At 46.3% G+C, this 22,909-nt stretch overlaps 1 protein-coding gene across 1 annotated transcript; it reads left to right on the plus strand.

The window, feature by feature from the left end:
- Positions 1-5,170: 5,170 nt before the first annotated feature.
- On the plus strand, positions 5,171-7,094 carry LOC136539948 (trimethyltridecatetraene synthase-like). Its single transcript, XM_066531933.1, has 2 exons — positions 5,171-6,174; positions 6,261-7,094. The coding sequence occupies exons 1-2, from the start codon at positions 5,257-5,259 to the stop codon at positions 6,900-6,902; spliced, it is 1,560 nt and encodes a 519-aa protein (XP_066388030.1). The 5' UTR covers positions 5,171-5,256; the 3' UTR covers positions 6,903-7,094.
- Positions 7,095-22,909: the final 15,815 nt, after the last annotated feature.

Genomic DNA, 22,909 nt, shown 5'->3' on the forward strand with positions numbered 1-22,909 from the left:
GGCGGGATACGTAAGAAGACAGTCAAACCATGGTGCACTTGACCACATACCTGCTTGCTCTAGATGAGCAGTATGACCGGCAAGCCTCAGAGCTGAGGAAGTGCCTCCGTCGAGCCAAGGAAGCAGAGATCTTCTTTAGGATGCTCCAGGTACAACTTGCCGAAGCGCATGCCAGTGCGACAGCCGCTGAGAGCCGAGAGACTGCCATGTTGAAAGCTCTGAAGAAGGCTGAAGATCGACATGCCCATCAGTTGGGGGAGGCCTACTTGGTCACCAGGGCCAAGAGGAGGATGCTGGCTTCTGAACGGCAGGATCCCTTGATCGTGGAGGGAATCCATGTTCATCCTCCAGAAAGAAGGAGAACCGGTGTTACAGTACCGCCAGCACCTCCACCCACGGAAGTGTCACAAGTAGAACCCTTGATTCCTCTTACTCAGCCATTGCCAAGAGAGGAGGCAGATCCATAGCCAGGGCGGTAGAAGCATCCGCCGAGCCCAAAAATGAAGATGGGTGGTCCGACAGAGTAGATTAGTTGCCTTGGGAAGGTGTACCATAGTTGGTAGTGCTTTTTGTCGCTGTTGTCCAGTATTGTACTCTTGTCGTTGTTTTTTCATCCGTAGTTGTTGAGGTAGCCCGACCGTAGGGAAGGTGAATGATGTGTCGAGAATGGGAGAGTGAGTGCCTGTATGTTGTCCCCGTATAAGACTGTTGAATGTGCATTTTATTTACTTCACTGGGTTTATTGCGTCCATCTGCCCTTAGGTCTCAGTAGACGTGCTTATGGTTTTCTAGGGCGATATTAAGAGGGTTACAAGAGAAGTTACCATTCAGATGCCAGCAAACCAGTCGTGATTGGATAACATAGGACACTGTATCGACTAATTGTGGATGTCCCAACAGAACACTTGAATCTCATTAAATCAAATCTGTCGTGGGATTTGAATTCCTTGTCCCTTGTTGAGAAAGGAACCCTTGTTTGAATCTTCCCTTGCAATACTCCTCTGATTCTACGGTCTATGACCCCACCGCCTTCATTGCGTATAAGTTAGTAGTAGTTGCCTGGTTAACAGCTTATGGTGCCGCGATGAAACCGAGGGCCCCTATGGAACAGCTGCCACATGGTGACGCTGCTCGGCACGTGCTAGTATCGAGGTTGTTGACCAAGTACCTTTACCAAGTTACACCGCCATACCGCTTTTGATACAAAATATTTCTTGGAAATATTTGGGTGTTTGAATGGGAAATCCATAACGGGTTGATGAAATAGTGTTCTCTCAAAGTAAACAAGAGGAGGTGGTTTTGGAGGAAGCACGTACATCGCGATCTCAGCTCATACAAAAAGGTTGGCGCATGTGGTGTACAAGGAAGGGAAGGAAAGAAGAACACCAGGGAAAAGTTAGCCTCGGGTAGTAGGGAGTGCTTGGAAAAGTCTGAGCAGATGTCAAGTCCTAAGCACTATGCACAGCTCGCCCACGCTACGCACGTCGGGTAGCCATCTCCGCGTGTCCTATGGACTCCATCTGTGTCGGGCCCTTTAGCAGCGTGTTCTTGCATAGCCGCGACATCGTGCCGCACTAGCTGCCCTCGTGTACTGTGCGCTTTCTCTTTTTCTCAGCATCCGATCAGCTCTCGATCCTCGCCCTCGTCCCCATACCAGACCCCCCTTCCCCCTCCCTTCTTTTCTTCTTTGGGAACACGGCCGCCACACGCCTTCCTCGCCGAGCGAACCCCTATCCTCTCCTCTCCTTATCCTCCCTCTGCTGCTCACACAGGAAGCGCACCATGGTCGACTTTATCCCCACAGCGTGAACTATCAGTGTACCCCATCCACGTCGTCTCCACTTCCGGTGTGTGGCGCCCCACCTGCATTCGCCACTATAGGATGCCCTTGGTCCTTTGCTCTCCTCCTCATCCCCATCCCTCTCAAATCCGAAGCAGAGCTATGAGATCCAGTCGTCATTGTGGAGCTAGGTTCGTCAGACAGAGGTGATGGTGTAATCTGAGAAGAAGGGATCTGGTTTTCGAAGAAGTTCAAGTTCCCTTTGGTTAGTTGATCTTAGGGTTCACGATGTTTGGGTTCTCAGTCCCCTGTTTCTGGATCTGTTGGACATACGCCATATTTTGGATAATCATTTTCTTGTTGTTTCTCCATTGTCCTCGTCTATCTCAACTTCTGGATTAAGCTTTGGTGGTACTATGTTGCTCTTAACCATGTATCCCTAAATCCCCGTGTGGTTTAGTATTCGAAGTCGTGTAATCTCAGATTTACGAAATGTAATCGCGTTTTCCCCTCTTCCGATTCTTACTTCGAATCTCGGAATGAGATTCTTTTTAGGGGGTTGGTTGTAACACCTCTGATGTTACGAGCTTGCTTAGCACCTAGGTTAATGCCTAAGAGAAATTAGCAAAATAAGTTTTCGGGTTTAAAAATTTAAAGCACACATGGAATTATAAACGAATCTTGTGTGACTCGCTTTCGTGAATAAAACAAATAAATAAGTGTCGCTAGTCAACTTGTCTCGGTGCTTGACAACTTTTAAATAATCTTGTGGACAAAAGTTGTTTAGAGCTTGTTTTGGAAAATTATGAAGAGAGTGCTTAAAAATGTTTGATAGCAAATAAATAGTGAATGACTTGTTTATTTGATTAAGCATAAAAAATAATTTTTATAGAGCAAAAATAATATAGAACATGTGTTTAGGTTTAAATAAAAATTGAAATACAAGTTGTGTAGAGGAAAATGCAACTTACCGATTGATTAGGGTCCTAGGAAGAGAGTGAAGAAGTGGGGATAAGAGTAAGGGTGGCCCACCCCTTCTCGATGACCTCAGCGTCTATGATGATGTTGAAGTCCAACGCTCTAGCACACCTCGCTGGTGGGTGGTGGCCTTGCTCATGATCACTAGCTTAACCCACTGCATCTTCCCGGACTCCAACCATTCTGCAACATTTAGTTTTAGACAAAAGATCTACATGCCGTAGTATACAAATTTTATGGAAAGAAAAAACTACACAGCGGCAAGAAATTCCACGTACTCGAAGCTACAGGAAGACAATACGTTTGGGATCTTAGATATGATAATATGAATCCCATTTTCAATAAGATTGATTTCACGACTTCCCACTAGCAGACCTCAATCGTACTATTAAATCAATAGTGGTGGTCTCCCTGATAATATCTCCTTAGTTTGAGCAGTGATTCACCACGACAGTGACCGATTGAGAACTGAGACTGAATCGCGATAGAACAGAATGTGATTCAGGAAGAATGGATAGGGCACGCAAGAAAAGAACGGGAGATTAGGATGAACCTTGGTGCTTGCGCATGGTCTACACCGTTGACCGCTCCTCAGCATGCGCGCTACCGCCGCCGCTCGGCCCACGCGATGCCGTCGCCGCTCCCCGGCCCTTGCGATGTCGCCGTAGCAGCTAGCGCATTTTGCCTACGACGCTCCTAACTCGATGACGATGGCGATGGAGCCCCACAGCGTGATGATGTCCTTGGACGCCGTCCGCGACATCACTTTGGTCTCCACTTCTCCTCGCTCGGACGGATGGGATCGCAACCACATAATCGTAGGCGATTTTTGTTTCCTTCTTCATTCGCCGGGATAGTCGCCGTCGCGGGGTCCACTTCATGCTCCCTCGCGCAAGCTAGGGAAGCTGGGCAGGCGAGCGAGTGAGGGAGAAAAGAGAATTGTCGGTGATTGTGTGGGGCGCCGGTGTTTCCTTTATTCTCGCGGTGATTACCTCCAACTTCCATCTATTCTAACACGCGATTTTTGTTTCCTTCTTCATTCGCCTTGATTTGGCGTTTGCCTTCCATGCACGGGTGGGATTTCGTTTTATCTCTTTCCTTTTAAATATCGCAAGGGACGGCCACGCGTCGGAGCGAGGATGCGGGAACACAACAGGCAGGACAATGGACCCACGTTGAAATGTTGCACCAAAAAGTGTCCACGCTTTGTTCTTTTTAGTTGTAGGAGATCTTGTGGACAAAAGTTGTTTAGGGCTTGTTTTGAAAAAGTATGAAGAAAGTGCTTAAAAATACATGATAGTAAATAAATAGCGAATGACTTGTTTATTTGATTAACCATGAAAAGCAATTTTTATAGAGCAAAAATAATATAGAACATGTGTTGAGGTTTAAATAAAAATTGAAGTACAAGTTTTGTAGAGGAAAATGCAACTTTGGTTTTGGAGAACGAATATTGTTAACTAGGGTTTTTGCCAGCTCAAAAATCGAATTTAAAATTTAAAAACCGACTTGTCGCGTCAACGGTAAAAATCTGAAATTATATTTAAAAGCGCTGTTTGTGGCGATTTGTTTTGTGCAAAATAATTACATAACACCCTAATATTTTGTTCCATGGCTTGGTATGGAGTAAGAGCTATCACGTGAAATGTTTATTGGTGGAAGTCAATAGGATTTAGATCTTTTGAAGTTGCCGACAAAGTGTCGCTGTTCACATCCGCGTTGCGTCGTCTCACGCACAGACACGCAGCCAGCAGAGCCACGCGACGCCCATGTGTTCGGCTGCAGTGTGCTCCCTCACGTCCGTGCTCTGGCGCGCATTATAGAGGAGGAGCCGTGCCACTGTTGCCTCGCGCACAGGCCGTGTGCAGGGGCGTCATGTGCTGTGCCGTAGCGCGTGGAACATTAGCCGTCCTTGCTGCTGTCGCGCGTCCCCTGCGTTCACGCACAAGTGGTGGCCGAGCCCAACAACAACGGCTAGACATCACGACGAAGACAACGCAAACGTCTTTTCATGTACAAGTAGTATGTCTGGCTCAAAATTTGGCGAAATGTGATGAGAGTCTCATCACGTTTTTGCTGTGGCAAGACATTGTCGTGATGTTCATTTGTGGTGTATGAAATGACCCGTCACTGTCATAAAATAGTTATTGCTGTAGCTCGACTAGCGCCACCATTTTGCGTGTATGTATATTTCCTCCATCTCAAAGTAAGTATCATTCTCTCTTAAGAGTCAAACGATTTTAACTTTATCAAATATATAAAAAAAAACATTAATATTTATAGTACATAATTAGTATAGATAGATTATAGAATCTATTTTTATAAACTTATTTGAAGACGTAAATGTTATTAATATTTTTTATAAATATAGGTAAACTTAAGAAAAGTTCGAGCGACACTTCTTTTGCGACAAAGCAGAGTATAACTTAAACCACCGCTCCTGGCGGACTACTCCAATGGATATATAGTAGAAACAAAAACACGTCCACCACATTCTTATGGAGCTACCAGTACCATGGAGTTCTCTCATCGGCGTGGCGCTGTTCCTTGTAGCCGTGCTCCTTCGCCGGCGGCGGTCCAGCTCCAGCAAGTACATGCTGCCGCCGGGCCCTCAGCCATGGCCGGTGATCGGCAACCTGAACCTGATCGGGCCACTCCCGCACCGCTCAATGCACGAGCTCTCCACGCGGTACGGGCCACTCATGTCGCTGCGGTTCGGCTCCTACCCCGTCGTCGTCGGCTCATCCGTCGACATGGCGAAATTCTTCCTCAAGACCCACGACCTGGCGTTCCTCGACCGCCCCGCCGTGGCCTCGGCTAGGCACATCCTCTACAACGGCTCCGACGTGCTGTGGGCGCCGTACGGTCCGTACTGGCGCCAGGGGCGCAAGCTGTACCAGAACGAGCTCCTCAGCGCGAGCCGGATCAAATCGACGGAGCATATCCGCATCGAGGAGGTGCGCTGCATGCTGCGGGATGTGTCGGCGGCCGCGTCCCGCGACGGAGGCGCGGTGGTGCGGCTCAAGGACCACCTCTCCATGGCGAGCTTCAACGTGGTCTCGCGCATGGCGCTAGGCAGGAAGTACATCTTCGACGGCGCCGGCTCGCTGATGCCGCCGGAGGCGTTCCGGTGGATGATCCAGGAGTTCTTCTTCCTCAACGGTGTGGTGAACGTCGGGGACGTGATCCCGTGGCTCAGCTTTCTGGACCTGCAGGGGTACATCAAGAGGATGAAGAGACTGAGCAAAATGATCGACCCGTTGCTCGAGCACGTCCTGGTCGAGCACAGTGAGCGGCGACGGCGACAGGGCGAGGGCTTTGTGCCGAGGGACATGGTGGACCGGCTGCTACAGCTCGCTGACGATGCCAACCTGGAGGCTCCCATCGAGCGGGATGGCATCAAGGCATTCATTCTGGTAAAGACTTCACTTTCTTTCACTCCATCTGCTGGTATATATATGTCACAGAGAGATGATCGATCGACGCGCATGAATGCCGGCAGGACATCATCGCCGCTGGCGCGGATACCTCAGCGGTGGCCACCGAGTGGGCTCTCTCGGAGCTTCTAAGGAATCCCGAGGCCATGGCCAAGGCCACGGGCGAGCTGGACCGTGTCGTCGGCGGTGGCAGGCTGGTCACGGAGGAGGACATCCCGCGCCTCCCGTACCTGGATGCTGTGGTGAAGGAGACCTTGCGCGTGCACCCGGTCGCGCCGCTGCTCGCGCCCCGGCTGTCCCGCGAGGACACCTCCGTGGGCGGCTACGATATCCCGGCCGGCACCCGCGTGTTCGTTAACGTCTGGGCCATTGCCCGCGACCCTGCTCTGTGGGGGGACGCCTCGGAGGAGTTCCGGCCGGAGCGCTTCGTTGGGAGCGGAGTGGACGTGAAGGGCCACGACTTGGAGTTCCTGCCGTTTGGGTCCGGTCGCCGGATGTGCCCGGGCCTCGGCCTCGGGATGAAGATGGTGCAGCTGATGCTAGCAAACCTTCTTCAAGCCTTTGCATGGAGGCTCCCCGACGGCGTGGGTGTGGACGACCTGAGCATGGAGGAGAAATTCGGGCTGTCCATGCCGCGAATGGTCCCACTTGAGGCCGTACCTGAGCCCAAGCTCCCTGCTCACTTGTACGATGGGCCATGTCCATGACTCAGCCACGCACATGCACGTTTGTCTGCCCGCTGCAATCTGCATCTGCTCTGGAAGTATGATGTCGACTACTCGACTGTATGTTTTTGTGCTCCTAAAAATCTGTAAGTCTCGTTGGTTGTGATAGCCTGCATAAGGGTCTAGCATTAATGGTAATGGATATCCAATTTAGCATAGCCTTATACTTTCGAGTAGTATTTGGTTGTCTTGCATTTTGATTTTGCACCGTGGCCATTTAAAAATGGGAAGGCCTAGCGCCCAGACGTTCGGCCCAGGCCCACGTCCGGACGCCTGCAACCTCCTCGCATCGGACACACCCCTACGCTTGCATCAGATGCCCTGCCAGCGACGAAATCGCATCCGGCCACCCACGACCGATCCTACGCCAGTGACCGCGTTTGATCATCCTTGACTTGATCCCTATCCCGGTTGCACCCCCGCCGTCCGTAACAAGATCCCCATCTTGGTTGTGCCCTCGGCGTCAAGCCCGCCGCGCTCCTTCCCCTGCCACACCGCGCTCCTCCCATCGATGCGGCGCCATCGCCGCCGTGCCCCCGTTGTCCACCGCGCTCTGTCTCGGCCGTGCCCCTTCCCTAGTCCTAATGTCTCATCTCCTTTACAACATTCCGTCCGACCGTTGCAACATATGCAGTGTACTATTGAAGCATACTTATATAATCATTGCAACATCTAGATGGAACACATGAGACATGCGTCTGAAATATTTGGAACATACATTTGCAACATACATCTAAAATAGATGAAACATGTGGGACATACACTTGAAACATACGTGTGTAGCCATTGCAACATATGCAACATTAGATCCTTTAGCAACATAAAATGAAACACATGAAACATACAGATAAAACACATTAAACATACAGATGAAACACGTGAAACATACGTCTCAAACAACTGAAATGTTTGAAACATATACTTGCAACATACGTATGTAGCCATTGCAACATACGCAACATACAGATGAAACACTTGAAAATAACTTCTGAAACACAGTTGAAACAAGGGAGAATTATCTATTTGTCACTGAAACAAACTAGCCTTTTATATTTGGCACTAAATTTTTTGAACTTTCTTATCTGACACCAAGTTGAAATTTTCTTCCGTAAATAGCACTACCGTCTATTTTCACCGGTAACGATGTTAAGTGGCTTGCAAAATGACGTAAGTGCCCTTGTTTGTAGTAGGCGTTTGGAGCACGCACGCACGCTGTTGCTACTTCTGCACGCATGCTGCTGCTGCTGCACAAGGCTGCTTCATGCGTTCATTATGACCTTGGACTCGTCGAAGCTAAGCACACCGTCGCCGTCGAAGTAGTAGGCCAGCTCACTCTCGCTGCTGACGGTCAACTCCGGGGAGGAGACGTCGCTGGTGGGCGAGTTGCTACTCCACGCGGGGGTGGTGTCGCCGTCATCGTCGCTGCAGGCACTACCATTATTCGGAGCGCAGGTCGTTGGTGCCGCAGCAAGTGCTGGCCAAGCGTGGCCGCGGCGGCCACGCGCTGGATGGCCTTGGGCGACTTGGCTGCGGGGGGTAGGTCGAACAGGAGGCGGAGTGGGAAGTTGAGATCCACCGCGGCCGCCGATTCCTTGAGGCAAAGCAGTACGGCGTCGTAGGCGCACGCCACGGCCTCAGCGGGGGAGTGGGAGCCGAGCCATATCCACTACCGGCGGTGAGCCCAAGGTGTGCGGAGAAGCTGCAGCTGGCGGCACCGGATTCGAGGAACGGCCGCTAGGTGAGGTCCTATCCTTGCCGGCGAGCTTGGCTGCTCTAGTAGTAGAGTCCGTCGGCCTCCACGTGCAGGCGCGTCACGAGCCGCGCGAACTCAGCGGCGTCAAGGAGCCCGTCACCGTCCACGGCCGCCGACGCCACCAGCACACACGTCAAGTAGCAACAGCGTGCGTGTGTGCCCTAGTCCAGTCCCTCGTTCCCCTCGATGGCGCTGTCAACCACGACGGCCACCACCTCTCGCTGTTCATCGTCCAGGTCACCGAACTCACCGATGGCAGTCTTCCTCGGCTTCGCCTACAACCACGCGCTCTCCAACAGCACTGTCTTATGGAGATTCATCAACGTATGGGCGGGCATCGCGCGCGATAGCCTCTCTGCCTCCCCCTCAGCCTTAGGGCCAGAGGAGCACAAGCACGCTCCAACTCCGCCGCCCTTGCTGGAGCGCTGATCCCCCGATGGCCTGACGACGCCAACGCCGCCGGTCGTGCTCCCATTCCCCGACCTCACGGGGCACATCGAGAGGCTGCCCCCACCGCCGCTGTGGGAGCGCATGCTGCAGTTCTCCTCCCACACGCTAGAGGTGCTCAAGGACTGGGTGCGGGAGGAGCTCCTAGCGGCCGGGGACGCGGCCAGCGCGGCGGCCGTCACCAAGTTCCAGGCTGCTCATCTTGCTGGTGTGGCGCTGCGTCACCGCGCGCCGCCTACCGCAAGGAGCCCCGCCACCGGCTGGCGAGGCTATCGCACCACGTCCGCCACATCACGTGTCGGCCGAAGGGCCGCGCTGCCTCCACCATTGCGCCACCACGACTGCGCTGTAGCCTGGCTCTGGCCCGCGAACCCGCCCACCACCGCAACTGCGCTGCGGCCTGGCTCCGCACTGGAAGAGGCTCGCGGGATCCTGGGCCTGGCCAAATTGCTCGCGTGAGTAACAGGGGGTATATTGGATATACGGAAACCAAACTGACTAGGTGGAACCAGTCAACTAACAGATGGAAGGTGAAAATAGACGGAAGTGTCATTTACAGAAGGAAATTTCAACTTTGTGCTAGATAAGAAAGTCCAAAATTTCGAATGCCAAATATGAAAGAATGATTTGTTTCAGTGCTAAATAGATAATTCTCCCTTGAAACAAACACATGGCTGCCGCCGGAAGCCATGGCCAACCTGGTGGGGAACCACGGTAGCCAGTAAATGGCGCTCGGGTGCAGTGGAGAGAGAGGATGGCGGTAGGCAAGCGGCTGGGTGTGGTGAACAATGCCACGCTGGAGCAGTCAAGCAGTCACTGTGGACAATGCCGTGTCGGCTCGAAGAACTCGATGGCGAGTGGTGAGTGGCAGTGGGGAGACAGGAAAGCAGGCGGCGGTAGCGCGGTCGCGGTGGAGCAAGCCACGGCGATGCGGGCGTGGAGACTTGGTTCGAGAATGGATGGGGAAACAACGGCAATTCGAGAAGAAGGTGCCAGCGGCGATTTTTTATTTTTATTTTCGTGCGGATGGCAGTGTTGCCTGTTGGGCCGTTCTAACGTTGGGGCCCACCAACGTGCGTCCGGACGAAACGGACTTCCTAGCCACATCATTATCATTTATAAATATATATATAACTATATTTATATCCAATTATTAAAGTACAAATCAGAATGTATTCATTGTCCTTCACTCTCTCTTATACCTGTACTATAACACCTCATGTGTTAAGTATGTGTTAAACCTGATCATTAAGCACTACACCAAACAGGTTGCCAGACCATCGCTATCGGGTATGTTGCCTTTTACCGTTGGTTCATAAGCCCATATGATTCAGAAAATTCCAGAGAAGTTATTCACCCGGCACCCGGTAGTGAAGGCTATCACTATCGAATCAAGACACAAACCAGAAGTAATAAGTGTGATATCACTATCGGCTAAGGTTATCATTATCGGTTCATGGCTTGACCCAGCAGCGATAAGAAATTACCACTGCCGAGTTTTGAGAGCTTAAGGCTTATAGTTTCCCTGTCTAAGTCTAAGCCTGTACTGGTAGAGATCCACAATGCAGAGAATCAGACCTCTGGTGTGTTAATCTTTCTTATGTAAGAAAACTAGATCTTGTTGGTGGAGGAATAAAGCAACCATTCCTCGTATATCTGAGTTCTTGCTTTGTGTTCTCGAATCATTTAGTTTTTTCCTCTCCCGAACCCCCTTCTCTTGCGTTTTGGGTGATTTTGTTTTTCTAGAGATTTGAGACCGATTGGATGGCTAGAGAACATATCTACCAACCCATTTGGTCAGATTCCTCACGAGCACAATTTGGTGGGGTTTTTAAGCAAAGTTGAGAAAACCCTAGCTCGGTTCATGGATTTCTAGATCCTCAGAGTTCCCTTGATCTTTTGGGCTTGATCTTCTAGGAATATCTTCTTGACATCTTCTTCTACCTCTGTACCAAATTTGGAGTAAATCGGACTTGATTTGGGTCGATTTCCACTTTTGGGAGGAAGATTTCGGGCTGTTGGCAGGCGAAGCCAGCCGGCCGTGTTGTAGAGGCGGCCTAGCCGTGTTACATAACCGACCTAGCCGGGGTTTTCACTGAGGTTCATGTTTTCAGTGTATTTTGAGCTTCTGGTCTCATTTCTCCGATCTGTCTCTTCCGTGGGGTTTCTAAGGTGCCCAGAAAGTTTTTCCAAGTCATCAAACCACTAGATGGTTTAGGTGATTTTGGTTTGGGCACTTTCTTCATTTTAGTTGAAGTTGAGAGCTTCACTTTTGGGTTTCGGGGAGTTTTGGTGTTGCGCTTGGTTTTCCGCTGACGTGAGTGTCCCACTGTATTCTCTGGTCATCATCGAGAACATTCAAACACCAGTTGGCTCGAGGGCATCACTCTTGTGTGATTTCATGTTTTGGAGTGTTGTTTGGGACAACAGCCATTTCGGAAGAAATTTTGATTGGCTCTCATTCAAACCAGCACCCCCACCCCAGCCCTCCTCTGGTCGTCTTTCTCGGTCCTTCAACAAGTCATGATTTGTAAATGGCTACAAGTAGCTACAAGCATGGTTTGTCCATAGGTTATACATTCAACACAAGTTGATGGTCAAATAAAAACATTTCAAAAATATATTCAAATGGGTCTTGTTTTGTAGATCTCATTTCAAGTAAAACAATTACTCAAATGAATTTGAAGATATATTCTGTATGTGAGAGTTATTATCAATTATAGAAATACATCAAGTTTTAATAAATTGGCATCAGCTGCAAGGCGTGTGTTTTATCCTTTGCAATTAGTTCTGATCCCATGTAAAGCCCTCCTGACATCAGCGGTGATACAGGTGCCAAAGGGGACATGATGGCATCCTCAACAATATAGTCAATTTGCTAGCTCATATGAACTTAAAAAAACAAAAATAGAGTAACACTACGTCAGAATAGCACTTCACTGTCGGTTCAAAACACCCCATCACTGTCGGATTTTGAACCGGCACAACCATACCGGCAGTGATGAGGGTCACCTATCACTGTCGGTTCCTACAAACCGGCAATGTTCTTTAACTTCACTGCTGGTTCTTTAGAGAACCGGCAGAGTTCCGGTCCACCAACACTGCCGGTTCATTAGATCACCCGGCAGAGTTTAGTTCCACAAAGCACTGTCGGTTTGTGTTTTAACCGGCAGTGTTGTCATAACGATCACTGTCGGTTTGTGACAAGAACCGACAGTGATGGGATAAGCTAACGCTGCCGGTTTGTGGATCAAGCCGGCAGTGCCATCTTGGCCAACACTGTCGGTTTGTTTCTAACCGGTAGTGAAGGTTACGACAACACTGCCGGTTGTTACTAACTGGCAGTGATGGCCCGTTCGCATTTTATTGTTTTATAATTCATTTTAATTTATATTTTTTGATGGAATCGAGTTTCGCTTTATATACACTATGTAGACGATAGTCCATCAATATCAAACATTACAAATATTACGGTTACAGTTCAAATGTTCTTGTCAAGAACTCGATCCCTCAAAATAAAAAAGAAATTATTCAATAAGATGAAGCATGCTTCTCGTACTTCTTACAATAATCTAGCGAGCCGCTCTGTGCCATACTGGTCCTTGAACTTCATGGATTGTGCGATGGAAAATACTCCATCTTTTTCCAATACCTCAGCTAAGATGAATTTTGCCAGCTCTGATTGCAGTGCGACGATCTCCATGTCTAACAGCCTTTCGTTGTTATTTCTTACGCTGTCGTTAAAAAAAGATGATATCCAAAGAGGAATCAGTAAATTATTTTGTTGAATTATTAACAAACATAAATGAAATGGGGATTATACATGCCAACTTATCTGCTTCTTTCGATTTCCCACCAATGTAGCGAAGCATTGCCCACATTACATAAAACCCGCATTCATTGTTTCCCTGCGACTGTTTTAGGTATTTCCCCTCCATTTCTACAACCTTGAATGGGACCTGCGTCCCACCGATATGTCTGCTTCGGACACTATGCAACATTGAAAGGAGAAAATTAGAAAGCGGTATGTGTGACTAGAAAATAATTTGTTATTAGGATCGCTTACTAATTCAGCACTGCCACCAGTGCATCCAGATGATGAAATGGTTTTTTCTTTGAGTCCCACACCTCGATCAAATTTTTAGCAAGATTGACACAAATGAAGACGAAATGGTTGCAGCAATCATAGAATCCTAATTATCGAATAATCTTAACGAAAAAAGAAGCATAAAATTAAAAGCCGAGGACACATACTCATAGTTGTAGGCTAGAAGTATGTGGGTTTTGTTCGTCATCTTGAATTCATCGAAAACAGCAATCAATCTCTTTTTCAAGTCTTCCACGTCACATCCATGGAGGCCTAAACATGTCTTCTCATTGACTCGCAAGGGGTGCAAGAAGCCTATGTTATCCCATTTGCTTTTTTAGTATGCAAAATTTTGCTATACACCTAAATAAAATAATGGGAATTGGTCAAAAGTTAACAATTTGTGTCTCGAGAGAGTAGTCAATTATAATATCGTACGTGTAGGGTACTAACATAGTCCACAGCATCAACATTTATGAATCGAGAGAGCGTTTTTGTATAGCTGGAACAAGCACTCCCACTCGACATCGAACTTCTCTTCTTTAGGATAATGAAAAACATGTGGTGAACAGATAATAACCTCAAAACCAAAGTCCTCCGTCTCTGTTGCTTGAGCCATGTAATATTCATGCAACTAGCGTATATATGTTGTCAAATTTTTATACTCGTCATCGGGAACCAAAAGATTGCCCCTTTCATACTTCATTGCTGGTGTTCCCATCCCTTGTACATTATAATATATGTTCACGGCCTCTTCCATGGTTAATTCAGGGTTGTCTTCGACGTACTTCTGTATCTTCCTTAAATCTTCATTTTGTATTTCATCGGCTCTTATTGTAGCGTACTGATTCTGTGTTTGCCTTTCGAATTCGGACTTCAACAAACATGGAGGCAGTGAGGCACAGATATTGAAGAAACTAACACAATCTTCCTTCAAGATGTATCTTGTAAATTTTCCTTCCATCAAGTTTGTAACGCTGCCACTGAATGACCTTTTTCTTTTTTGTTGGTCCACTTTGGGAGCATTAGCGACCGAATCCAAGGACCTTTTCTACGACTGCGAGGAAGCCTTTGATCTTGTTTTGGGCTGAGGTGGAGGAGGAGGAGGAGGATGACGACGAGATTTCTGTTTTCCCAGGGCTGATGAAGATGGAGGAGGAGGAGGAGGAGTCTTCTCTTTTCTCGGGGCTGATGAAGATGGAGTCAGGCGAGGAGGAATAGAAGGAGATCACTGTCTTCTTAGGGGTGATGGCAAGGGATGAGGAGGGGAGTGATCTCTGTTGGGAGATGGTGAGTGATCATCGTGGGTGGGTGAATACTCGTAGTCGTCCTCATCATCATAGGACAATTGGTGGTCAAGCGTAATGAAGCGCTTACGCCAGGACACTTGAGAGCCCCTTGTTATGCCCAAGTTTTGGCCTATCTTTCGCTGTGGGGTACTCAATGTGTATCTTGTTATACTTCTTATCAAGTATTCTATCAATGGTGATGCGAGCGTTCCCCTGTGGAATTGGGCGACCATTAATGGTCCCGTCTCCCATAGGTCAGGCCTGGCTGAGTGCCACCTTGTCCTTTGTCCATTCCTGATGGATGTACAACTGGACATTGATGGGTTTAGTGATGCCGTCCACCGGATGAGGCACATTCGCATCTTCTTCATCGAGCATGGTCAATCCGCAGCTGCTACGACCCCTAAACTGTGGGCTAAAGGCAGTAGGAGTAGGGTTTTGTGGTGCTCCTAACCCCTTAGACAGCAAAATTTGCTGGACTTGTGCTTCAACAGTCGCATCAATCTGTGCGTCCATTCTGTCTTCCATCTCTTTTAGTCGCCTCAAGTACTCTGCCTCCTGATCCGCTCTACCTCTCGAGCGGCTCCGATAAGTGTTAGATTCTTGGCGGAATGTTATTTCCAAGGAACAACACCGGTTCCTTTAGTGCGACCAGGGTGCTCCTTGGTACCAAGTGCTTGGGTGAGCACGTCCTTCTCCCTATTAGAAGTGCGAGTCCCTTGCCTCACCTCCTTCAGTTACCTAGGAGATCCTCTGGATGAGTTCGCTCATGGGTTGATTTGTGGAGCTAAAGCTCCTATCCTCGGCGTGATGTACATTCCTCCCCATACAGTATATTACCGATCTGGGCTCCCAATTGGCGGTCTCAACCTGAACGCCTTCCTCAGCAAGGCAATCCATCTTTTTAAGTTCTGCTTTAAATTCTGGCATCTTTTTAGCGTAGCCACGAGAACCAAGATGATGAGGATTCGTCGCTTTCTGTGAGTTCTTCCTTTTCTTTCTGCTCAGTTCTAAGTACTCCTCGGATAACCTGTATTCTTTGAAATCCTGCCAGAAGTCATTTTGCTTGCTAAACTGTCCACCATCGAAATCTGGCTCTTTATTTTGGAGGACAAAATTCTTGTACAATGTCCCCTTGAAATTCTTGAAGCATGTCCCCATGATTTCTTTTGCTTTTTTGTTGACTAATTCCTTGTCATACTCCATTGGGAAAGTGAAATACTCTAGGATCTTGATATCCCATATGTAATCCTTCTCACTTTCGGGAACCCTCCACGAGTCATCATCTTTCCCAATCCACTTCATGTACCTAATTGGGGTGAAGTCTCTTACAAGTAACTCGAGGATAGTCTTATATTTGGTCAAAGCTATAGGCGGTGAGAGTGGATCCCCGAATTCATCGAACTCAGTGATGTGTCAGTGTGCATTCCTACCAATAGGAATCTTTGACATGCCTCGCTTGGATCTGGCCTTCATGCTACCAGAACCCTTTGCCTCCTCGGACGGCAGAGGCTCCTGCTGGAGACACCAAGTAAGCTATGACCCTCTCAATTGATTAGCGTGTGTGGCTACATAGTCACATGATACCAAAGTTACCTGGCCATCTTGGTCATTTTGACCCAGATCGAGCAGGCCAAACGGGGTCCATGGCTGCTCGTTCTCACCGTCCTGATTGACACCATCACCATTTGTCGGATTATGCGGCTCTCCTGTCTCAGCGATATCAGCCGCTTCTTGTTGCCAATCTGTTCTTCGGCGATGGGGTAACAGGCGACGACGAGTCATGGCTGTGACACGATCGTGGTTAGTTTTGGCTGTGAACAACTACTAATAGCATATGTTCATATTATATATATATATATAATATGTTTAATGCAAAGTCTAATAATAAGTCCACATACAACAAAGTCAAATAATAACATATGTTCACCTAGAACAAATTCATTGTTTGATTGACCACATACAACAAAACCCACCTACTGTTCTACAAATCTAAGCCTATATCAACTTCCAAATAAGAAAAACAATGACCATAGCTATAAATAAAAGCATGACATCTTTCTAAGACCAAGGAGCAATTCTCCTAATCTTCACATCTCCGGCGGGTGGCTTCTCTTCAATCTCTAGTGCCAGCGGTTGGCCATGGTTTGCATTCATTGGACCAAAGTAGGCTGGTTACCCATGGTTTGCAAGGTAGGCCGAATGACTATAGTAGGCCCTCAAAGCTTCAGCTTCTGATGTTGTATTTTTTATGCAAATTACCAGGGTAGCGATTGACTAGAGCATAGCAATCTTCCCAAGTTTAATAAATCCCAGGCATGTGACCAACATGCACTACATACCATGCCATGGTTGCCTATACATTTAAGTAAATTAGGTTGTCATTCAAATATGATGTATTCTTATAAAATTTAATATATTTATGAATAATACACAACCATTACATAGATATGAGTGTTTGGAAAACAGCTATTACTTACACCCTGTTCCGAAAGAGGGACCAAAAGTTTTTACAGTGGTTCAAGCCTAAGACATGAACTTGAGCACCTTTCAGGCTTGGGAAGCACTATCTAGTTTCAGGCTGGGCTAGTGAGCTCCAATTTATAGTCTTTTGGCATGTGGTAAGTGGTAATGGTAACTCACTGAACAAGAGTTATTATTCAAGTTATATGGCCAAACTAAATCTATTTAATATTCTTTATCCTTGACATGATAAAAATTTACCTCAATAATGGGCCTGTTTATTATTCGGAGATCAATGTGGTTTAGTAATCATACTTGCTAGCATGCAGCATCATATGTCATTACTTTTTTACTGTGCACACATAATATTTTAAGGAGGACCAACATTGTAGTCAACTCTGATGCTATCAAAGTCAGTTGAACAGTATCTAGCCATTTCCAATAAATACATGGGCGTTTCTAATAGGTTAAGACAATTAATAACAACTTGGAAACATGGTCATGTGCCAAGTTCTCTCTGTATCATAAAAAGACAAACAACTATTTTCATGATTTTGATCCGTGATGGAGACACGGATGACTTCCCGATTAGGATAGGACTACATCAAGGGTCAGCTTTGAGCCCTTATTTGTTTGCTTTAGTGATGGATGAGGTCACAAGGGACATACAAGGGGACATCCCTTGGTGTATGCTTTTCGTGGACGATGTAGTGCTAGTTGATGAAAGCCGGACAGGAGTGAACCAGAAACTGGAGTTATGGCGGGAGACTTTGGAGTCCAAAGGTTTTAGACTCAGTAGAACTAAAACTGAGTATATGAGATGTGATTTCGGCACTACTACTCGGGAGGAGGAAGATGTTAGTTTGGAAGGTCAAGTAGTGCCTAGGAAGGATACCTTTCGATATTTAGGATCAATGCTACAGAGGGACGGGGATATTGATGAAGATGTTAGCCATAGAATCAAAGCAGGGTGGATGAAGTGGCGGCAAGCGTCTGGTGTCCTATGCGACAAAAGGGTACCACAGAAGCTAAAAGGCAAGTTTTATAGGACGGCGATTAGAAGTCCCTGGTTATCAGAATAGGTTATATAACTGGTGAGAAATTTGAATCGCCATAAGGGTCGTGATTCGAACAACAACTACAATGAAAAATCTAGTTCCGCTGTCTGCTAACCCACCAAGCAGTTGGTGCATTCCCAAAGCGTGCTCATGGAGGGAGCAGGCTGTGGCATCACAGGACCACTGTGTGGTGCTCCTTCCTAGCTACTAGGCTGCAATGCACACTCACTCACTAATCGTGACTGTGGAATCTGCAGCAACTGATTGACTGTAGAGAACACAGAGAAAAGAAAGGAACTGCCTCGAGCACAACAATTTTGGTGATTATAGCGAACACTGAAACAAAGCTGGAACAACATTATGTATATACTAAAGTCTAGAGCCCTGCCATGCATGACCTCGAGAGCGAGACTCAGTCCACCTTTGCTGCTACTGCCGAGCCAATTTTAAAAGTTGTTTTTAACTTTTTTTTCTAGAACAAACATCTATAGATGCCTTTTTTTAAGCATGCTATATATTCCATCAAAATCAATTCACACTCTACCTATAGCGATTATTTTTCCTACAAATGAAATTCAGCAACATCATTTCTAGATATAGACCTTTTTTACTAATGTACGTTGTTAAGCAATGTACAGGTTGAGCTCAGCTTCCCAAATGCAGTTCTTTATACAAGCAGGCTTAAAGCCTTTGCTACAGATTAAAAAATAGAGGGGAACAAAATAATTTATAAAAGGAAGCTTAAAAAATAACCAAAAAGATAACAACACATGACCATAGCACATATGTCTGTAGCCTCCGTAATAGTTACTACAACTTATGATTATATCATCATCGCACATGACCATAGCCTCAGTTCAATTAATATATTAAGTCATCATAACCTTAGTCTAAGTGCCATCACAGACGAGAGAAAGCACTCAGATTAAATATAGTTATCATCGGCACTAACATCATAGGAAATGGACAGTGCTAAGAAGTAAGAAGACATCCATTGGCAATGGATCAATGCTCAGATTAAAAACAACCATCATAAGCATAGACATGTGCTTGGTATAGAGAAATCCTCATAATATAATCAATCATCATTGGCATGGACATGTGCTTAGATTTATATAACAAACATATTTCAACAATGGACATGTGCTCAGTATAACCATTTTCGTTAACAAATTCAACTCGAGCTTGGGCAATCACTGAGAGGCCTCACAAAGACGGTGGGGCATTTCGTCAAACACAAAGATGGTAGTGAGCCACGCACTCACCGTGGGGGGTGGGAAAGCAGCTATCTGCACGCTCCTGAAGGCCTCGGCGGTGGGAGTGCATGCTTGGAGGAGGAGGGGCACGGCTGGTGTCGTGGACGAGGAACGAGGGCATGGACGGCGTGATGCTCTGGCATGGGGCAGTCGATGGCGTGGGGTGGTGCTCCGGCGTGGGATGGTGCACGGGCATCGGCATCAAAGAAGAGGAGCGTAGGGCTAGGAACGGTGGTGCCCGTCGACGCGGGGTGGTGCTCCGACGGCGCAGGGGGAGGGGTTGACGCGGGGTTGAAATGAATTTGGAAGATTTCAACCTGCGCCTTGCTATATACCAATGAGGTTCATCACTGCTGGTTCTAATAATAAACCGACAGTGATGAGGAACCATCACTGTCGGGCCATTCCTCAAACTGGCAGTGATGGGGATGTAGCAGTTTGGGTTAAGTAGTATAACTTTTTCCTTCCTTTCAAACTCCTCTGACTACCTCAACGGTTAAGACTCCGTAACTTAGCCCCCGAGACCCGTGTTTGAGTGCCGGGCGGTCCAAATTTTTTGTTTCAATTTTATAAATTATTAAATGACTTTAGGAAATTGTTCATCACTGCCAGTTGTAAGTCTAAACCGACAATGATGAGGAAATATCACTATCGAGTCAATCCTCCAACAGGCAGTGATGTGGGTGTAGCAGTTAGGGGTTAAGTAGGATAATTTTTCTATTTCTTTTGAATACCTCCGACTGGCTAAACGGTTAAGACCCCACAGCTTAGACCTCGAGACCCATGTTCGAATCCTAGGCGGTCCAATTTTTTTGCACTGGCGGTTTTCCTTCCATTATCATCATTGATATGCCATGCTCTGCTCAATTATCTATTAGCATATGCTTGCTTTAATTTAGGGACATGGATATGTTTATCCTTTTTCTTTTTGTTACAAGGATTGGAATAAGTGGAATTGACGCCGTTTCTTTATACTCCATTCATTCTACTTATAGTATATATAAGGCATAATTATCCTTGGTTCAAAGATTAAGGAACATATTTAATTCTCTCTCCCCCTCTTACGTGCGTCTAGTCTTTTGGAAATGTGGGTGGAATGTTCCGCTGGGTGAGTGTGATGCATCCTTTGTTGCCCTGAATCCAAACCTTGATAGCAGTAGCAGCAGCCTACATATATACGACGTACTCGTCCTATACGTTTAGCACGAGCCTAGCTGTACGTGTGATCGTTAGGTTGTCTGCATATGTACACACATGTGACATGTGCACATATATGGCACACTGCTAGCTGTAACTCTCATCCTATCCTATTCCTACATGGTGAGAGTGTGGAATATATACATCATCATCCATCATCGCCACCAATTTAGTGAAGCTACAGCGGGCAAGCAGACGACCCCTAGTTTTGCAGTAAGGGATTAAGTAAGATAACTTTTCCATTTCTTTCGAATACCTCCGACTGGTTCAACGGTTAAGACCCCGCAGCTTAGCCCCCGAGACCCGTGTTTGAATCCCGAGCGGCTTAGTTTTTTTGGTTTAATATTATAATTTATTAAGCGGTCTAAAGGTCAAAAAGAAAAAATAAATTAGCCTTAGCACATATCCTATACTAGCGTAGCGGTTAAGTCTTAGAAATCTGTGGCCCGAGACCCGAGCTTGAACCCGAGGGCTGGCACAATTTTTTTTAATTTTTTATATATCACTGCTGGTTTTTAAAATAAGCCGACAGTGATAACAGGCATCACTGTCAGTTTCGTCTCATCACTACCGGTTTTTTGAAACCGACAGTGATGTTTATATATATTAAAAAAATCTTTTATATACTGAATAAATAGAAGCATGTGTATTCCTATGTTGAAATGGCTTGAAATTTTTTTGGCAAGTATGTACACCCAAATTAAGACTCCACACAGGATCTTAAGTTTTTCTGATCAATATTTTTATTTATTATATTTTTCTGTGTGCTAAATGAGACAAAAGAGGGTGAATTTCATCTTGGACCCAATATATTTTTTCATCGACCTCCACAAAATTCGTATCCCTAGGGCATATTAGAGCCTATGTAAAAGTTTGGCACCATTCTGGATTTTTTTGTGGGTAGACTCAGTTCAACCTATAATTAAACGGTGTCGTCGTGTGGAAATTCAATTAAACCTCAGAAAGTAGCAAACCATCTTCAAAAAATCCCAAACTAGGTGTTTCCTTCATACGTGGCACGTGCAAGCCTAAGAAAAAGTTTGAGACTAATACGACACCGGAATACGTATGAACCACAAAAACCTTGATAACCTATGTGTATAGTCATGGTTTGATGAAAGGGCTCATGTTCCTTTGTGAAGAATGTATACTCCATCTATGTCGAAATGGCTTGAAATTTTTTTGGCAAGCATGTATACCCAAATTAAGGCCCCAAACAAGATCTAAGGTTTTTCTGATCATTTGTTTAGTAATATATTTTTCTCTGTGTTGAATAAGACAAAAGATGGTGAATTACATCTTGGACCCAATAGATTTTTTCATGGACCTCCACAAAATTCTTATCCCTAGGGTATATTAGAGCCTGTGTAAAAGTTTGTCACCATTCCGAATCTTTTCGTGGGTAGACTCAATTCAACCTATAACTAATCTGTGTCACCGTGCGAAAAATAATTAAACCTCAGGAAGTAGCAAACCATCTCTGGAAAATACCAAACTTGGTGTTTCCTTCACCTGTGTCACGTGCAAGCCTGAGAATAATTTTGAGGCCAATACGACACTGGAATGTATATTTCTTGTTGCTCAACAAATATTACACGAATTACATGCACGACAATAATTAAACACACAAAGCTATATAAATTAAAATTAGAACTCAATTAAACTACGACCTTGAAAATCTAGCTAAATAAACATTAATTACTATCGAAATCATTGTCGGTTTCGATCGGACCACGCACACTAACATGTCTCTGTAGCCATATATGGTAATTGATATCACGGATTATGTATCCGCTTGTATCGATAAAGTCCAATGCCCGTATGAGTGCACTCTCTCGTGCCTCATAATACCAAAACAATGGTCAGCCATAGATGTAACCTACTGAATGACCACTGCCCCTGTTAGTAATCCTTATACAGTACTGACGTCCTTCTATAGTGAGCTGGCCGAGGTTTCCATTGTAGAAGTCCTAATCATACTCGAATTGCTCTGTAGCTTGGTCTAGAACGTCCCACAAGCCACATGCAGCATAGGTAAGGTCCTGGAGCGCAATCTGCATGTGGAGAAAAAGAAAAAAATAGAGAATCTTATTACAATAATAAACAACAAATAACCACGACTCAGGTATAAGTGACCATTTTACCACATCCGTATGGTTCTAGCTCGCAAACCATTCGCTTGCTTGCGGGACGGGGATATCACCACCATTCAAAGCAAGTGCCTTAAAGTGCGAGAAATCAGGCACAACATAGCAAACATGTCGAAATGCCTCTAAATAGATGCGCATGACACTGAATTGGGCGTTTATCACGTCCAGGCTCTGTCTTTCCGTCTCGTGGATATGGTTTCAATGATTTGCACCCCTCAACGGGATGGAAAAACTGAGTTCACACGTCCATAGCCGACCACTTGCATTAGATGTCGTGTTCTCGACGATG

This window comes from Miscanthus floridulus, chromosome 2 (genome assembly GCF_019320115.1).
Source record: "Miscanthus floridulus cultivar M001 chromosome 2, ASM1932011v1, whole genome shotgun sequence".
NCBI lineage: Eukaryota > Viridiplantae > Streptophyta > Magnoliopsida > Poales > Poaceae > Miscanthus > Miscanthus floridulus.